Source organism: Malaclemys terrapin, chromosome 6, assembly GCF_027887155.1.
Source record: "Malaclemys terrapin pileata isolate rMalTer1 chromosome 6, rMalTer1.hap1, whole genome shotgun sequence".
In the NCBI taxonomy this organism is placed as follows: Eukaryota; Metazoa; Chordata; order Testudines; family Emydidae; genus Malaclemys; species Malaclemys terrapin.
Genome location: NC_071510.1, coordinates 43,655,147 through 43,672,254, shown reverse-complemented (window position 1 = coordinate 43,672,254; position 17,108 = coordinate 43,655,147). Strand labels below are relative to the sequence as shown.

General features: G+C 43.7%; 1 protein-coding gene across 5 annotated transcripts in view; it reads left to right on the top strand.

Moving 5' to 3' along the window:
• Nucleotides 1-17,108, top strand: part of GKAP1 (G kinase anchoring protein 1) — a 45,264-nt gene that overhangs the window by 3,864 nt on the left and 24,292 nt on the right. For 3 of the 5 annotated variants that reach the window (XM_054032754.1, XM_054032753.1, XM_054032751.1), the window contains exons 2-3: nucleotides 8,763-9,034; nucleotides 14,134-14,277. In XM_054032754.1, the coding sequence (XP_053888729.1) occupies nucleotides 8,816-9,034; nucleotides 14,134-14,277 (363 nt within the window). In that variant the 5' untranslated portion in view covers nucleotides 8,763-8,815. The remainder of the gene's footprint in view (nucleotides 1-8,762; nucleotides 9,035-14,133; nucleotides 14,278-17,108) is intronic. The other 2 variants (XM_054032755.1, XM_054032756.1) reach the window with 1 other exon arrangement.

Sequence of the window (17,108 nt, the reverse complement as noted above, 5' to 3'; positions counted from 1 at the left end):
GGGTTGGGAGCACCATAGTGTGGAAAAGGATTGCGTTTCTATGTTGGATTTGGCACAAGGGAAAGTATTCCTAATAGAACATAGGTACCTAAATATATGTAGAACCATGAGCGGGGAGCGATAGCTCAGTGATTTGAGCATTGGCCTGCTAAAACTAGGGTTGTGAGTTCAATCCTTGAGGGGGCCATTTAGGGATCTGGGGCAAAAATCTGTCTGGGGATTGGTCCTGCTTTGAGCAGGGGGTTGGACTAGATAACATCCTGAGGCCCCTTCCAACCCTGATATTCTGTGATTCTACTGTCTGAGAACTCTGATCAGGAAATGATCTCTCACCTTGGTCAGTTGGGTCTTGAGGCTTCAGCCATTTATGGTACTCCTTATGCTTGATTGAGGATGAAACCTCTGTAACACTAGGTAGCTCATCATTATGTTCTAAATATGGAAGACATTATTCTTGTTAACAATACCTAAAAAGGTGCTCACTTGCCTCAAGTGATGGAATCATAGGAACATTATTCAGATGGGAATATTCTTTGCACTTCCAGCCTCTTTCAGTGATCATCTCAGACATCTCCAATATTTTAGCACAGAGGCCTTCAATCTGTAGGGCACAGCCCCTGGGGGAGAGGGGCATGGAGTAATGTTCGGGAAGGTGCGGCTGGGGTCTGGACCAGCCCCCACAGGGGGCAGGGAGGGAGTGCCGCCCAGCTCTGCTCCTGGCCCTGGGCCCAGCTGCCGGCCCGGGACTCCGCACATGGCTGTAGGTAGGCCTTGACCCCTGGCCAAGGGTCCACTCCTGCCCCTAGCTGTGGCCCCAGCCTTGGCCTTCTTACCCCTGTGTGCACCCCCACCTCCCGGAGCTGTGGCCCTGCTCCCAGCTCCAAGGGGGAGGGCAGATAGGGATAAGGAGGGGGTGTGAGGGAAAAAATTTGGGGACCACTGTTCTAGCAGATCAGTCAAATCCTCCAGGACCAAGACAAGTGATTTCTAAAACAGTGGCAGGCTGGATTTTTAAAAATGAGGGCATTCAGAGAGAGATTTCTTTTCGGCCAGATGCAAAAAGTTCTTCAGAGCAGGAATAGATAGTCAGTGAATAGCAGATGTTCTTCTGGAGTGGAGAACCGATGTTTTCTGTGCATTTTCCCCAATTCCCTTTAATAGCAAGCATCCTTCCCCATGTTTCTAGAATTGTCACGAGCTGTGACAATTTAAGAGCTTATCTACACTTACATTTTATATTCTCTAACTTGCTGGCTCAGGGGGGTGAAAAAACTATAGTCTTATGTCTGGTGAATTTTTTTCCCCTGGAACCTAACCCCCCCATATTTACATTAATTCTTATGGGGAAATTGAATTTGCATAACATCGTTTTGCTTAAAGTCGCATTGTTCAGGAACATAACTACAACGTTAAGCGAGGGGTTACTGTACTTGTAGTAGTGAAGGTATTTTTGTTGTGGACAAAAAACAAAAAAAACCCACCCTCTCCAACCACCGTTCCAGTGTCTTCAGTCAAAAAACACTTAATACCGTTATAGGAAATTGAATGGTATTATCTTAAGTCCCTTCCTGCTTACTATGTAGAAGTAACTAATGTGTTTTAAGAAGAACAGGAGTACTTATGGCACCTTAGAGACTAACAAATTTATTAGAGCATAAGCTTTCGTGGTCTACAGCCACGTCCGAAGAAGTGCATCCGAAGAAGTGGGCTGTAGTCCACGAAAGCTTATGCTCTAATAAATTTGTTAGTCTTTAAGGTGCCACAAGTACTCCTGTTCTTCTTTTTGCGGATACAGACTAACACGGCTGCTACTCTGTAATGTGTTTTAGTTCTACTTTAGAAAAAAGTTTTATGAAAGACGTGAACACCTTTCCACTGAGTAAAACACCACACACGTTCCTCCAAACTATATTTAATTCTCGCAGGACTGATAAAGCCCCCCTTTGGGAATCGGCTCTCTTTTCAATCTCTCTAAGAAGTTCACATTTCTTATCTCCATTTTCTGGAGAGGGGTCAGTCAGCTTCAGGCTCTTGTAGCTGATCCTTCCTTTACAATCTTCCATAAGGAAGAAGTGATCTTTTTGTCCTCACCCTAAATCCTTTCCCAGGGTGCTGATGGATGACTACCTTAATCAGACAATCTACTATTACTGTTTCCAAGACCTCACTCCCATATGAAGAGAAGTCAAATTATACATCTTAAATGTTATGTTTTTGCCAAAATAGATCAGTAGTATATCAAAATATCTAGGCTTTTAATTGCTTATGAAGAGACCCATAATGACATCACTTCCCAAAGCCTGTCCAAACAGACGAGGCTTGATAGAGAGGAGTGTTAAAATTTAGCAAAAATGTGCTACCGAGACTTGAGGTCTATTCCATTAGGAGAGAGGTTCCCAAACTTTTTTTGCTTAGCCCCCCCTTAAGAGATTCAAGTCCAGTGTGGAGCCCCTTCTTTCTAAGAAACAGTATTTTTCCATAGTGCAGGAGGATTTTATCTTGGCTAATAACGTATTGTTTAAGATAGAAAGCAACATATATAGCACAATATGACTACTCTGCTGCTGAATAACCTTGAACATAAAAGAATACTTGATGACTCACCTTTGTCTCAGTGAGTAGGATTAGCCTGTTTGCTAGCGCACAGTTTGTGCAGTCTTGGTCTGATTTCTGAGAGTTTCAACCGCAGATCAAGCTCCGTGTTCAAGCAGCTTTTATACTTACTTTTGATGCAAATAGGCAAAGAAAAACTCACTTCGCTCAGATATGCACAGTGAACAACTATTTTGATAGGTTTCAGAGTAGCAGCCCATGTTAGTCTGTATCTGCAAAAAGAACAGGAGTACTTGTGGCACCTTAGAGACTAACAAATTTATTAAAGCTTTCGTGGACTACAGCCCACTTCTTCGGATGGCTGTTTAAGACAGTTCATAGAATTGTTTTTGAATTAAGAGCTGGAACTGATCAAGAGGCATGACTTTAAAATCATCTCTCAAAACAGAGTTAACAGCAATGTCAGACAATTTCTCCTTTATATTCATGGTAATCTTGGCCTTTGCTATTAAGTGCTCTGTAAATGGCTTTTGAAGCAGGCTTTGAACCAGGGTTAGAATTCAAAATGACCCCAACTAATTGGAGAATTGTTCTGAAATCAGTAAGATACCTTTCAATAAAGGTACGTGCAAAGTGCTACACTTAGGAAGGAAAAATCAAATGCACAACTACAAAATGGGGAATAACTGGTTAAGTGGTAGTACTGCTGAAAAGGATCTAGGACAGGGGTTCTCAAACTGGGGGTCGGGACCCCTCAGGGCTTCGCGAGGTTATTACATGGGGGGGTCCTGAACTGTCAGCCTTCACCCCAAACCCTGCTTTGTCTCCTGCATTTATAATGATGTTAAATATATTAAAAAGTGTTTTTAATTTATAAGGGGGGTTGCACTCAGAGGCTTGCTGTGTGAAAGGGGTCACCAGTACAAAAGTTTGAGAACCACTGATCTAGGGAGTTATAGTGGATCACAAACTGAATGAGTCAACAGCATGGTCAGATAGCCCCTAGTGCAGCCACCCTACACCTAGGCCATGGTGCCCCTCCCCCCACCTCTTCCCCTCCTTGAGGCTCCCACAACCACCTGCAAGGGGCGGGTAGGGGAACATGCGCCTGGGAGCTAGCGGCAGGCGGGGGAGTGAGGAGGGGAGGGGATCCCTGAGTAACTTTATACAAGTGAAAAAGCCTTCCAGAGACCTACAGCTAGTCTACACTGGCAATGCTAAAGTGCTGCCTTGGCAGTGCTTTAACGTGACTTGTGTGGTCGCGGCGCAGCGTTCTAAAAAAACCCAGTGCTCTAAAAAAACCACCTCCATGAGGGGCGTAGCTACCAGAAGGAGAGCAACAAAAATGATATGCATTTTAGAAAATCTGACCTGTGAGGAGAGGTTAAAAAATGTGCATATTTAGTCTTGAGAAAAGAAAACTGAGGAGGGACATGATAAGCCTTAAAATAAAAGGACTGTTATAAAGAGGACTATGATCAGTTGTTCTCCACGTCCACTGAAGATTGGTAGAACAAGAAGTAATGGGCTTAATCTGGAGCAAGGAAGATTTTGGTTATATATTAGGAAAAACCTTCAAACTATAAGGGTAGATAAACAGTAGGGAGTAAATAGGCTTCCAAAGGAGGGAATGGAATCCCCATCCCTGGAGGTTTTTTAAGAACAGGTTGGATGAATACTTGTCAGGGATGGTGCAGGTTTGGTCCTGCCTCAGCGTGGGGGGCTGGACCTGAGGACCTTTTGAGGTCCGTTCCACCCCTACATTTCTATGATATCCTGCAATTCATTTGCCTCTCTTTTGGGAAAGTATTTCTGAATTGTGTGCAAAACTGATACAAATGTTCCAGAATTATATCTTTAACTTCTAGGACCAAGAATTCACAGTCCATAATGGCAGAAGACAGTGTCAGGAACATAACTACATTGTTTTGCAGCGCATAGCTTTGCCAAAAAAAATTGCTCTTTGCAGTAGCTATGTACTTTTCTGTGCATAATTCAAATGTTCATTATAGTTCTTATCTTGCAAAGAAGAGTTAATTTCATTGAGTTTGTTAAATATGTTGTCCAAATAATCCAGTAAAACCTGGAAGTGCTGCTCAAGGAAGTGATGGTGAAGTGGTGATTCAGAGTTGATCAAAAACAGAACAGCACTTCTCAAGGAGTTGGCAGATTCTCTTGGTATCACTTTTGTGGCTAGCGCCTCCTTGTGCATACAACAATGGCACCATATACAGCATGGTCCAACAGCGTTCAACTGAGCAATAAGTTCACTACTGCATCCAGTCATGGCTTTTGCCCCATCTGTACACATCTCAACACTACAATTCCATTTGATGTTTTTTATCTGTCATGTATTGGTCTAAATTTTTGAATAGTTTCTCAGCAATAGTTCTTATTGGGACAGAATAGCAAAATAAAGTCCCCTTTGATCTCAGATGAGCTTGTATATCAAACAGAAACCCTCATTTGTACTGCATTGGCACAGTCAGTACTCTCATCAATTTGTAGTATGAAAAAAGGATTTTGCCTTACTGCTTCAATTGGTTGCCCCTCGATGTCTCCTGCCATATCTGCAGTTCTTCAGCTATCCGTGTTGTCAGATAGTGGGGTAAGACTTTGCTGGTCAGCAACTTTCCTTCCACCTGCTATTGATGCCATTTCAATTGCTGATGGCAACAGAAGACTTTCAGTGATTGTATGAGATTCTCCACTTCTTGCTATGAGGCAGCATAGGATGCTACAAGTGCTTTGGGAGGGTAGCACTGCATTCTTCATCTGTCCTTTTGGTTGAAAGAGCTTTCATTAGGAAAAAAAATCTCATGGTTTTTCTTTGAGGGCATGTCTGAAGTGATGTTTTAGTTTGCTTGGTTTCATACTGTCCTGAGCAAGAACTTGAGCACAAACAACACGCTGTGGTTGAGGATTTTCATCAGAACCAGTAAATGTGAATCCCAAGTTCAAGTAGGAAGGATCATATCTCCTGTTCTTTCTTTTATTCCTTTCCCAGGATCAGCATCATACACGTCACACTTCAAAAAATGCTCCATTCATTCACACTTATAAAACACCAAAGCAACTGGTCTCTCCACACTGAATTAGGGGGTAAAAGCCCAGTCCTGGGGGAGGTGGGGTCTGTGGGTTGGGGGGAATCAGTGGAAGAGAGGGGGCAGAGATGGGGATGGCACGGTTTAGTGTAGATGGAGATGAGCAGGGGAGCTAGGGAATGTTGGTTGGGTGCAGAAATCAGGGAAAGGCAGGTTAAAGGCAGAGGCAGTAGGTGGGGATGAGGCAAAAGGCAATTAGGGATGTAAGGGATAGTGTCAGGCAGAAGGGGACTTACTGAGTGGGGGAGAAGGTCGGGTAACGGGAGATGGCGTTAGGGGTAGGGTAGGAGAGGCAGGGGAAGAGGGTTAAGCAGTGGGGGCAGGCGGGGAGAGTTATAGGTAGGCGAGTAGATGGGCAGAAGGTGGAGGTTAACAGGTAAGGAAGAAGGAGGCAGGGCAGAAGGGAGAAGACAGTTTGCCGCAACTGGGCTTGGCTTGGCAGTGCAGAGCATGTCAGCACAGGAGCCACCCAAGATATATGTTGGCACCTCACCCCATCCTGCCTTCAGGATCATCTGCATCCTTAAGGGCCCATTTACTCCCCCCCACCCCCCATAACTCAAGCACTGATATGCAGGGGAGAGTGGAGCCCAGTACCAACAGGAGTAGGGAGAGGTAATCCCTATGGGGCAGTTGAGGAAGTTGAGGAATCCCCTGCAGCAGTCAGTTTCAACTACTGGGACCTGGCTCCTTTTCCATCCTGATCCCCCTACTGCAAAGGGAAAGCAAATGGGGCTGTGCTGAAGAGGCAAAGGTCAAGAGGGGAGAAGGCTACACCCTGGGAGGACTGGCACACCTGCTGGATACAGCCTCCTGCTAACCCCAGGCCTTCAGCCTGGCTGTGTCTAGCATGGGGGAAGGGGAGCTCTGCCTTGGGGCTGTGTGTGACTCAAGGACCTCTTGATGCCAGCTCACAGAGGGGTACAAAGGGGTACACCAAAAAGGAGTCATGTCAGGTCTTCACTAAAAGCATGTGTCACACTGGTCGTCATAATCACTGGGAGATGTATGTACAGGAAGTATATGAGGAGTTATGTATTCATGCTGAAAATTATGTTCTCGGTCTTGTAGCTAAAGGCAAGTCACTAAAAACTACTGTGTTATGAGATAAACTTCTCCAGATGGGAAGTGTGAGACTCTTGTCTCCCTGGTGGACCATTGTTTATTGAGTGTCTTACAACAGAGGTTTATTAGCATAGTGAGTCAAATGCTAATGAAGAGTTTGTAGATTTTTCAGAAGGGAGATTAACAGGAAGAGGTAAGGGGGGAGGGAGAGAGAATTCTGTTTTCAGGTGAAGGTCAAAGGTCTGGTCCGCTGTACATCTGGGGGTGCAGAGAGAGAGACTGGCATACTTGTGAAGACAAGCTGCCTGCAGGCTTGATCTTGTGAAAAAGGGGTCTCAGCTATCCTGGTTGAAAACACTGGGGAAAAAGACTTGGGGTAAGCTATCCTGTAGGAGATACGGGAATGTCCTCTGAATTAAATTCACATTCTAGAAACTGTGTATGTTTCTGTTTTATATGTAACCATTTGTTTCCAATAATCTTACTTTTAATCATTTGAATCTCTCTACTTTGATAATAAACTTATTCTTGTTTTCACTATAAATAATCTAAGGGCTGTGTGTTAAGCAGAGTGCTGATCCTGAGTTTTCTTGGGAGCAGAGGGTCTGAGTGTTGAGTGGAACAGGGGCTGAGCGCTCCAGAGGGACACTTGGAGGACTGGGGGGTGGAGTATGCTTATCGCTAACCTAGACAGAGAGAGTGAGGCCTGCCAAGAGGCTGAAGGCAGTGCTTGTGTTTGCCAGAGGTTGGTGGAGTCAGGGAGCTGATCCACAGCAGGCGCAGACAAAACTCCCTCATGCTAAAGGCAGGTAGGTAGCGAAGGGCCTCACAACCCTGGGTATCTTGGGAAGTATCACACAGTGCTAAGGGCTGGGGTCAAGCTTGGGCCCCCTCCGACAGCGAGGCTAGTATTCCTGGGATGCAGCCATCTGCTTTCCGGTTGCAGAGTCCCTGCCAGCCTCCCCAAAAGAGGAGGGTAACTGCTGGTTGGTGGCTGCTGCAGCTGTGGCAGTTGGAGTAGCCTGGATCTCACTGACTGAGATCTCCTGCACAGAGCCCATTTGCCTCATTTGTCAGACAGAGCCCTCTCCTGACCCTGGGCCTTCACCAGCTCCTCCCGCCACCCGATTACCTCATTGTGTCCCCCTTCCAGTTATTGGTAAATAACCTCTATTTCTTCTTCAAGGAGCCTCTACACTAGGATAAATGTGACTTTGATGGTATGTCTTAGATGCATTCACATAATTGAAATCTGTAGAGCTGCAACTTAAAGCTCATTACACACATTTACAAAAGTTTACTCCCTACATTTAGCCTCAAGATCTGGTGCAAAGTTTGGGAGAACAGTATTACAATCTTTATTCACCTAGAACTCCTCAGCTAAGCTTTCTGTGGGGGAGAATACTGCTTGCTAAACTTCTAAGAAGTGGGAATATATAGTAGCTCCTTGAAGAAGAAATAGAGGTTATTTACCAATAACTGGAGTTCTTTGAGATGAGCTTGCCTCTACAAATTCATACTACCTGACCACCCACTTTCCTTTTCTGGAATCATCTCTCTTTGCTGGACTCTTAGGCTCAGGTCAAAGGAGCTGAGGCTGTAGGGGTGCCTCAACCACTTTTATACTCTGGCTCCCAGAACATTAGGAGCACTGAGAGAAGCAGGCAGGTGCCACAATGGGCACTGCTTTGAGAAGATTCTGTTTGCTGCATTGTTGCTACATCTTCTAAAAGTGTAAATGTGCATAGAGGCTTGTCTCAAAGAACTCCAGTTACTGGTAAGCAACCTTCACTTTCATTGTTTTTGTTCATATATTAATACTAAAACATTACATTATAATTATTAAACTATCAAAATAGTTAATTCAAAAGTAAAATGAGTCACTATTTTATCCTGAAGTCTTTTGTCCCCAAATTACATAAAGCTTGTATAATTGACATGTCTGAATTGTTGATGTGAAGGCATGTGCTATTGCAAAAAGTTTTTGTACAGCAGAATAGTGTGATTCCTTTATTCTTTCTTTTGTTGCTACATTCCCAGGAAGCATTTTCTTTGAATAAGAAGTCATCCTCAAAATAATCTCAAACCATACAATGGCCTCAGCTGTAATCAGTTCAGTTCCCACTACTGCATCACGCTTTGCTCTATTACAAGTGGATAGTGGTAGTGGTTCTGATTCAGAGACTGGAAAGGGAAGAAGTGGTCGAGGTGCTGGGAAGTCTCAAGCTTCAGGGGGAAAATCAACTACAAATGAGAAGAAGAAAGAAAAGAGGAGAAAAAAGAAGGAACAGCAGCAGAGCGAGGCTAATGAGGTAGAGAGGCTGTTATATTTTCAGTAACATACAAGGTGTGCAGTTATGCCAGATACCCATATGCCTTGGGTAAATTGTTCATCTGTTAGCTGAGTAATGTGGCTATTTTTGTTGCTTTTGACATGTTACTTTTGTAAAACAAAATAATTTCAGTTTATAGTAATTAAAAGGTATTATTTAAAAATTAATTTTTTTCCTTAAAACTTTGTTAGAGTTCAGTCACAACTACACTTCTTTAAATGTGGGAGGCTCTTGACTAATCAAACAATTAGATTTATATATTTAAATAAAAATTATTTGGTTTCTTATATATCCCCATTTCCTGATCGCAGACCTTATTCAGCACGAGATATAGGACAGACAGGGAAACATTCATCTTAGGAAGTGACAGCTGGTATCTTGTAGTTCCAATAAATTTTTTTCCTTTATACACAGAAAGGAATGGAGAGGCCTTGGAACAAGTTAGTAGAATCATAAGTTGTGGGGCTAGTAATGAGGGATGTGGCAGATTTGCTTTGACCTGGAATAGTTGTTTCTAAACTGAAATGTGAAGGAGCAGAGGCTGTTGAGTACAGCTGAAGCCAGTAAAGGATGTAATGCTAAGCAGGAAGGACTGGAGGTTTCTTATTTTAAAGGCTGGAGAGCAGCAGGATGGAAGGTAGCTTCTGACAGTATAGAGGGGGTTAAGGTATGATTGTGCAGCTACTTTATTAGTATTTTTAGTGCCAAAAGCTTTGATTGCCGAGCCATTATGGTAAGAAGCCTGTGGTTCCTTCCTTGCTCCTGGTAACTCCCTCCACTGCTCTTTTCAGGTTGCTGTTTGGTGACTATTTACCATTCACAAAGTGTGGTTGTTATCCAGGGCTTGCCAGGTCTGAGCCCCGGCACCTCTGGATTTGCTGCCTAAAGTATGAAAGGGAAAAAATTGCTTCAGTCCTGGCACCTCTTTCATTACAAATTAAGCACTGCTGTTAGCTTCCTCACCAACTTCCCCTCACTGGTCATACTAATAGTTTCCCTCAGAATTGGATCTCCTGTTTCCATTAGTCTTCTGTAGGGTTCTGCCACCTCTAGAAAGAGATCTAGACTATACAGGAGACTTTCTGCAAAATTCCTGCCTTGTGAGATAGATATCCACATGAGCTGCAGAAGGGCTGCAGTGAGGAAGTGGTGAATACTTATTGGAGAAAAACACTAACGTAAACACTTCTATTCATATAAAATCCCAAATTATTTAGCAGGACCCTCCCATATTTTAAAGATGAAATTAGGGGAGCACAGTTACACTTAAATTCTTTTAAAGGTAAGAAACAAGAACCTAGAAATATCTTGGCATCTAATTTCTGATATGAGGCAAGGCCCATTCATAATAATATGCTTGTATTTCCTTGTTCCATCACAGGATATGTATGTTGATAGTATTTTTTTTTAAATGCCCTTTAAAGTAGTTTGTATGACCGTGTCAGCTCATGTAAAAAGGAAAGAAGATACTTGCTAGTAATGTATACATTGCCACTGCAGATTCAAATTGTAGGACTTACATATGAGATGAGTAATGGAACTCTTTAAAAGAATGCTTTGGATCTTATGTCCTAGAATTGATCGAATAAAAAGCCCCAAATCCTGACCATTCCTCAGTTTCTCTTTCTACTAGCTTCAGTGAACTTGGAACCCATCCCCTTTCCCTGCATTGGGACGGTTTTCTTAGTTAAACTTTTTGATGGTTAAGTTGTTGAAAATATTCACTTGGAAAATCTTACAAATGTAAACAAAGCTTCCTATAGTGAAGCCAGACCTGCAGATCTGGGGGGAAAGAAGCCAGTGTTCATGAAATGCTCTTGTGCTGATGTAATGTTGGACATGAACCAAGGCATCCTGTATCTATAATGCCCAGGAGAAGGTCACTTGAGGATGGGATGTCCAATTTGTTTACTTGTCTTCACACCAGAATGTAGGGAAAACGACTGTAGGCTTTATGGAAACCTTTGCATTTCAGAGGATCTCCTGTGGGAGGTGTTGCAGATTTAGGTTGTTCAACTCTTGGAATGATATTCACTATCTCTTCCCCAAAAAAAGTCCTCTTGGCAAAGAAGAATCTGGCTTGTCCAGATTCAAGAGCTTTAAATTTTTCAGACCTAGCTATTAGGGTACAATTTCCTCAAGGAGAGCAGCAGAGTTCTCCAAGGGATCTGACATCTTCTCAGCACCTCCATTTACCAGGAAAAAAGCATAGATGTAAAGGGATCCAGTGGGAAGCAACAATCTTTCCTTTGTGTCAGGGACTTCATGCAGGAGTTGAGTTCTGGTTGTCCCTTGACACTGATAGCATCCTGTGATTCAAGGGGATCTGAAAGTCCTTCTGAATATTCATAAGATGGCTAGAACCATTGACTGTGTCAAAGGAGTCTTCAGACTGGCTTCCCTGGTACTATCTACCAAGCCTATACAGGCCTTGCAAAGAGAAATATCCCTGGAGTCTCCTTGGATCGAAGCCCTGAGTCTGTTAGATTCACACTCTGTTTTTTTCTTTTTCTTTTCAGAAGCCTTGTTATCCCTGGTATAGACCTCTTAATCTTAGGCTCAATAGAATCAAAGATCCAAGGGAGGGTATAGAAGTGCACTGCTTGGCAGCCTCAAACTACTCCTTTCTGGTGCAGCAACATCTGGTTCACCCACTCAGTCTTCTTGTTAGTGTCTCCTGTCTAGAAAAGTTCCCTCTTCGACACATTGTAAAATTGAAAAATTAGAAATGTTATTTTAAAAAAATAATTCCAAAAGGATTAGTCTAATCTTCATACCTACCTGTAACTAGTAGGTAAAACAATTTTGGACAAATGTGTTTTTTAAACTGTGGTTTTCAATGTTGCACATGCAATTTTAACTTGAACATTTTCTGATTTTTTTTGTAAGTGCCTAGCCTTGCTGCTCCAACATTATCAACACCATCTTTATATTTAAGAATTATTAATTTGAGTGAAAATAACATCTAATGTTATACTGCCTACGATAAAATTGTAAGCTTCAGAGTCTGATGTATGCCATCTGGGGTCCAGAAAAATCTTATTTTCCCCATCTCCCGGTGAAACAGTCATTCAGAATTAGTTGCATTGTGGGGGTCTTAAGTCTGTCTTTGAAACATCTGGAATTGACTTCTGTTCATGAAAATACACAACTGAGTGGACAGGAAGTCTTTTTGTTATGGTATTTCCTATGTCTGAGCACTTTTTATAAAATAAAAACAGGAGAGAGTAATAAAACTTAGTGTGAGATTAGGGCTGGGAGGTCAGCTATGCACTTTAAATGTGAACTGTGAAATTCCTTGCTTTTGAGTTGGAGAGTCTTTAATGTTACTTTTCAACATATTATTTTGTAGTTCTTTAAGGTACTTCTAAGTTATCTATCACTTTGGTATTCACATGCCATTAAACAATTATAAAAGTAACTGCTCAGAGATTGATGTAGTACTTAGAACATGCTTGGCTTAAGACAGAGGTGGGCAAACTACAGCCGCCACATCCGACCTGCGGATCCCTCCTGCCCAGCCCCTGAGCTCCTGTCCCGGGAGGCTCACCCCCGGCCCCTCCCCTGCTGTTCCCCCTCGCCCGCAGCCTCATCTCACTGCACCAGGGTGGTGGGGCTATGAGCTCTTGCCCAGCAGCGCAGCTGCAGAGCCATGCGGTAAGGGGGCAGGGAGTGGGGGGTTGGATAGAGGGCAGAGGAGGTGGGGGTGTGGATAGGGGTCGGGGCGCTCAGAGGGCAGGGAACAGGGGGTTTGAATGGGGGCGGGGTCCTGGGGGGGCAGTCAGAAAGGGGGGGTTGGATGGGGAGGCCGGGTGAGGGGACAATCAGGGGCAGGGGTTCTGGGGGCGGTCAGGGAGAAGGGGTGGTTGGATAGGGCAGGAGTCCTGGGGGGGGGGGCAGTCAGGAAGGAGAGGAGGGATTGGATGGGGCGGTGGAGGGTCCGGGGGCGATCAGGAGACAGGGAGGGGTGGATGGGGCAGAGGTCCCGGCGGGACTGTCAGGGGACAGGGAACAGGGGGGTTGAATGAGGGAAGGGGTCCCGGGAGGGCAGTCAGGAAGGAGAGGGGGGTTGGATGGGGAGACTGGGAGGCAGTCAGGGACAGAGGTTCTAGGGGGCGGTCAGGGAGAAGGGGTGGTTGGATGGGGCAGAAGTCCCCGGGGGGCACTCAGGAAGGAGAGGAGGAGTTGGATGGGGCGGCGGAGGGCAGTCAGGGGTGAGGGATCTGGTGGCGATCAGGGGACAGCGAGGGGAGGATGGGGGCAGCGGTCTGGGGGGGGGCTGTCGGGACAGAGAACAGAGTGGGTTGGATGGAGCAGGAGTCCGGGGGTGGGGGGGGCGTCAGTGGGCGAGAAGCAGGAGGGTTGGATACGGGGCTGGAGCCGGTCCACGCCTGGTTGTTAAGGGGAGGCACCGCCTCCCCTAACCGGCACGCCATACAATTTCAGAAACCTGATGTGGCCCTCAGGCCAAAAAGTTTGCCCACCCTTGACTTAAGAGCTATGTACTCGAAAGCTTGTCTTTTTCACCAACAGAAGTTGGTCCAATAAAAGGTATTACCTCACCCACCTTGTCTTTCTAATATCCTGGGTCTGACACTGCAAACATTAAACTATTGCAAATATCAGCCTTATCAGCTATTAAAACTACTTTGACTGTATTGGTTTAAGTAATTGTTGAAATGAATGTAAGTTATAGGCAGATCCTAAGGCTATGTCTACGCTAGAGACTTTACAGCAGCACAGCTGTACCCATACAGCTGTGCGGCAGTAAGGTCTCTCGTGTAGCTGCCCTATACGAAAGGAGAGAGCTCCCCTGTCGACATAAATCACCCCCTAAAAGCAGCAGTAGCTTTGTTGGCGTGAAACGCTCTCCTGCCAACATAGTGCTGGGCACAATACCACTTATGCTGGCGAAACTTACGTTGCTTGGGGTGTGGTTTTGGAAACATAAGGGGTAGTGTAGACATGGCCTAAATGTCTAAGATGATAGCCCAATTGGCATATTGTTTCTGTGTAATCACAAATATTCTAGTAAATAGCAACACCATTGATTTATATTCCTGGCTCTTGCTTTGCAGCTCCGAAATCTTGCTTTTAAAAAGATTCCTCAGAAATCCTCCCATGGAGGCTGTCTGTCTCAACATGAACAAACCTTGCACAGCCCAGGGCAGAAAGACTCTCAGGAAGAAAATTGGCAAGAGTGGAGACAAAGAGATGAACAGGTACAGCTTGCGATATCAAATTCTTTTACTTGTTTGTCTTGCAGAGTAATGTAATACAAACTTCAAAGGTAAAGGTGTGAGAAAAATAGCTATGGCTGAGATTTTTCAAAGCAGCTTGGAGGATTTTCATTCATCTTCCAAAAATTTTAATGAGACAAGGTGGGTAAGGTAATATCTTTTATTGTCAAACTTCTGTTGGTGAAAGAGACAAGCTTTTGAGCTACACAGTGTTCTTCTGGACACTCAAACAAGAGCTCTGTGTAGATCAAAAGATTGTCTCTTTCACCAACAGAAGTTGGTCCCATAAAATATGTTATCTCCCCAACCTTGTCTCTCTAATATCCTGGATCAATGTGGCTACAACAATGCAAACAAAAAATTTTAATCATAGGACTGTAAGGGACCCCGAGAGGTCATCTGGTCTAGTCCCTTGCACTCATGGCAGGACTAAGTATTATATAGACCAGTGGTTCTTAACCTTTACTGCAGCCTGCACCCCTTTGGTTCTCAAAATATGTTCTCGCACCCCTTATCAAAAATTAAAATACGTTCTCGCACCCCTTAAACCTAAATATATTTTTTGTTTGTATATTACAGTAATCGTTAAAAAAATGTATAATGTTAATAAATACATAGGTTTGATGAAACAAAGTAGTTGTATTTACGTGCCTGTGCTTAATTTGTGTTTTCAATGATTTACCTTCTAAAAAAATCTGGCATGTCTCACACCCCCAGAAAGGGCATCTTGCACCTCCAGAAAGGGCGCGTGCACCCCAGGTTAAGAACCACTGATCTAGACCATCCCTGACAGGTGTTTGTCTAACCTGTGCTTAAAAATCTCCAATGATGGCGATTCCACAACCTCCCAAGGCAATTTATTCCAGTGCTTAACCACCCTGACAGGAAGTTTTTCCTAATGTCCAACCTAAATCTCCCGTCCTGCAATTTAAGCCCATTGCTTCTTGTCCCATCCTCAGAGGTTAAGAAGAATAATTTTTTTCTGTCCTCCTTGTAACAATCTTTTATGTACTTGAAAATTGTTATTGTGTCCCCTCTGTCTTCTCTTTTCCAGACTAAACAAACCCTATTTTTTCAATTTTCCCTCATAGGTCATGTTTTCTAGACCTTTAATCACTTTTGTTGCTCTTCCCTGGACTTTCTCCAATTTGTCCACAGCTTTCCTGAAATGTGGCGCCCAGAACTGGACACAATACTCCAGTTGTGGCCTAATCAGTGCAGAGTAGAGAGGAAGAATTACTTCTCATGTCGTGCTTACAACACTCCTGCTAATGCATCCCAGAATGATGTTTGCTTTTTTTGGCAACAGCGTTACACTGTTGACTCATATTTAGCATGTGATCCACTATGACCCCCAGATCCCATTCCGCAGTACTCTTTCCTAGGCAGTCATTTCCCATTTTGTATGTGTGCAACTGATTGTTCCTTCCTAAGTGGAGTACTTTGCATTTGTCCTTATTGAATTTAATCCTATTTACTTCAGACCATTTCTCCAGTTTGTCCAGATCATTTTGAATTATCTTGGATCAGAGGGGTAGCCGTGTTAGTCTGAATCTGTAAAAAGTAACAGAGGGTCCTGTGGCACCTTTGAGACTAACAGAAGTACTGGGAGCATAAGCTTTCATGGGTAAGAACCTCACTTTTTGCATCTGAAGAAGTGAGGTTCTTACCCACGAAAGCTTATGCTCCCAGTACTTCTGTTAGTCTTAAAGGTGCCATAGGACCCTCTGTTACTTTGAATTATCTTATCCACCAAAGCACTTGCAACCCCTCCTAGCTTGGTATTGTACACAAACTTTGTAAGTGTACTGTCTATGCCATTACGTAAATTATTGACCGGAACTGGATCCAGAACTGATCCTTGCTGGACCCCACCCGTTATGCCCTTCCAGCATGACTGTGAACCACTGATAACTACTCTCTGGGAACAGTATTCCAACCAGTTATGCACCCACCTTATAGTAGCTCCATCTAGGTTGCATTTCCCTAGTTTGTTTATGAGAAGGTCATGCGAGACAGTATCAAAAGCTTTACTAAAGTCAAGATATACCACGTCTATCGCTTCCCCCTATCCACAAGGCTTGTTACCTTGTCGAAGAAAGCTATCGGGTTGGTTTGACACAATTTGTTCTTGACAAATCCATGCAGACTGTTACTTATCACCTTATTATCTTCTAGATGTTAGCAAATTATTTGCTCCATTATCTTTCTGGATACAGAAGTTAAGCTGACTGGTCTGTAATTCCCTGGGTTGTCTTTATTTCCCTTTTTATAGATTGGCACTCTATTTGCCCTTTTCCAGTCTTCTGGAATCTCTCCAGCCTTCCATGACTTTTCAGAGATAATTGCTAATGGCTCAGACATCTCCTCAGTCAGCTCCTTCAGTATTCTAGGATATATTTCATCAAGCCCTGGTGTCTTGTCTAACTTGTCTAAGTAATTTTTAACTTGTTCTTTCCCTATTTTAGCCTCTGATCCTACCTCATTTTCACTGGCATTCACGATGTTAGATGTCCAATCACCACCAACCTTCTTGATGAAAACTGAAACAAAGAAGTCATTAAGCATCTCTGCCATTTCCACACTTTCTGTTAGTTTTCCCCCGCTGATTGAGTAACGGGCCTGTCCTGTCCTTGGTCTTTCTCTTGCTTCTAATGTATTTGTAGAATGCTTTCTTTTTACCCTTTGTCTCTCTAGCTAGTTTGATCTCGTTTTGTGCCATGGCCTTTCTAATTTTGTCCCTACATACTTGTGTTGTTTGTTTATATTCATCCTTTGTAATGTGACCTAGTTTCCACTTCTTGTAGGACTCT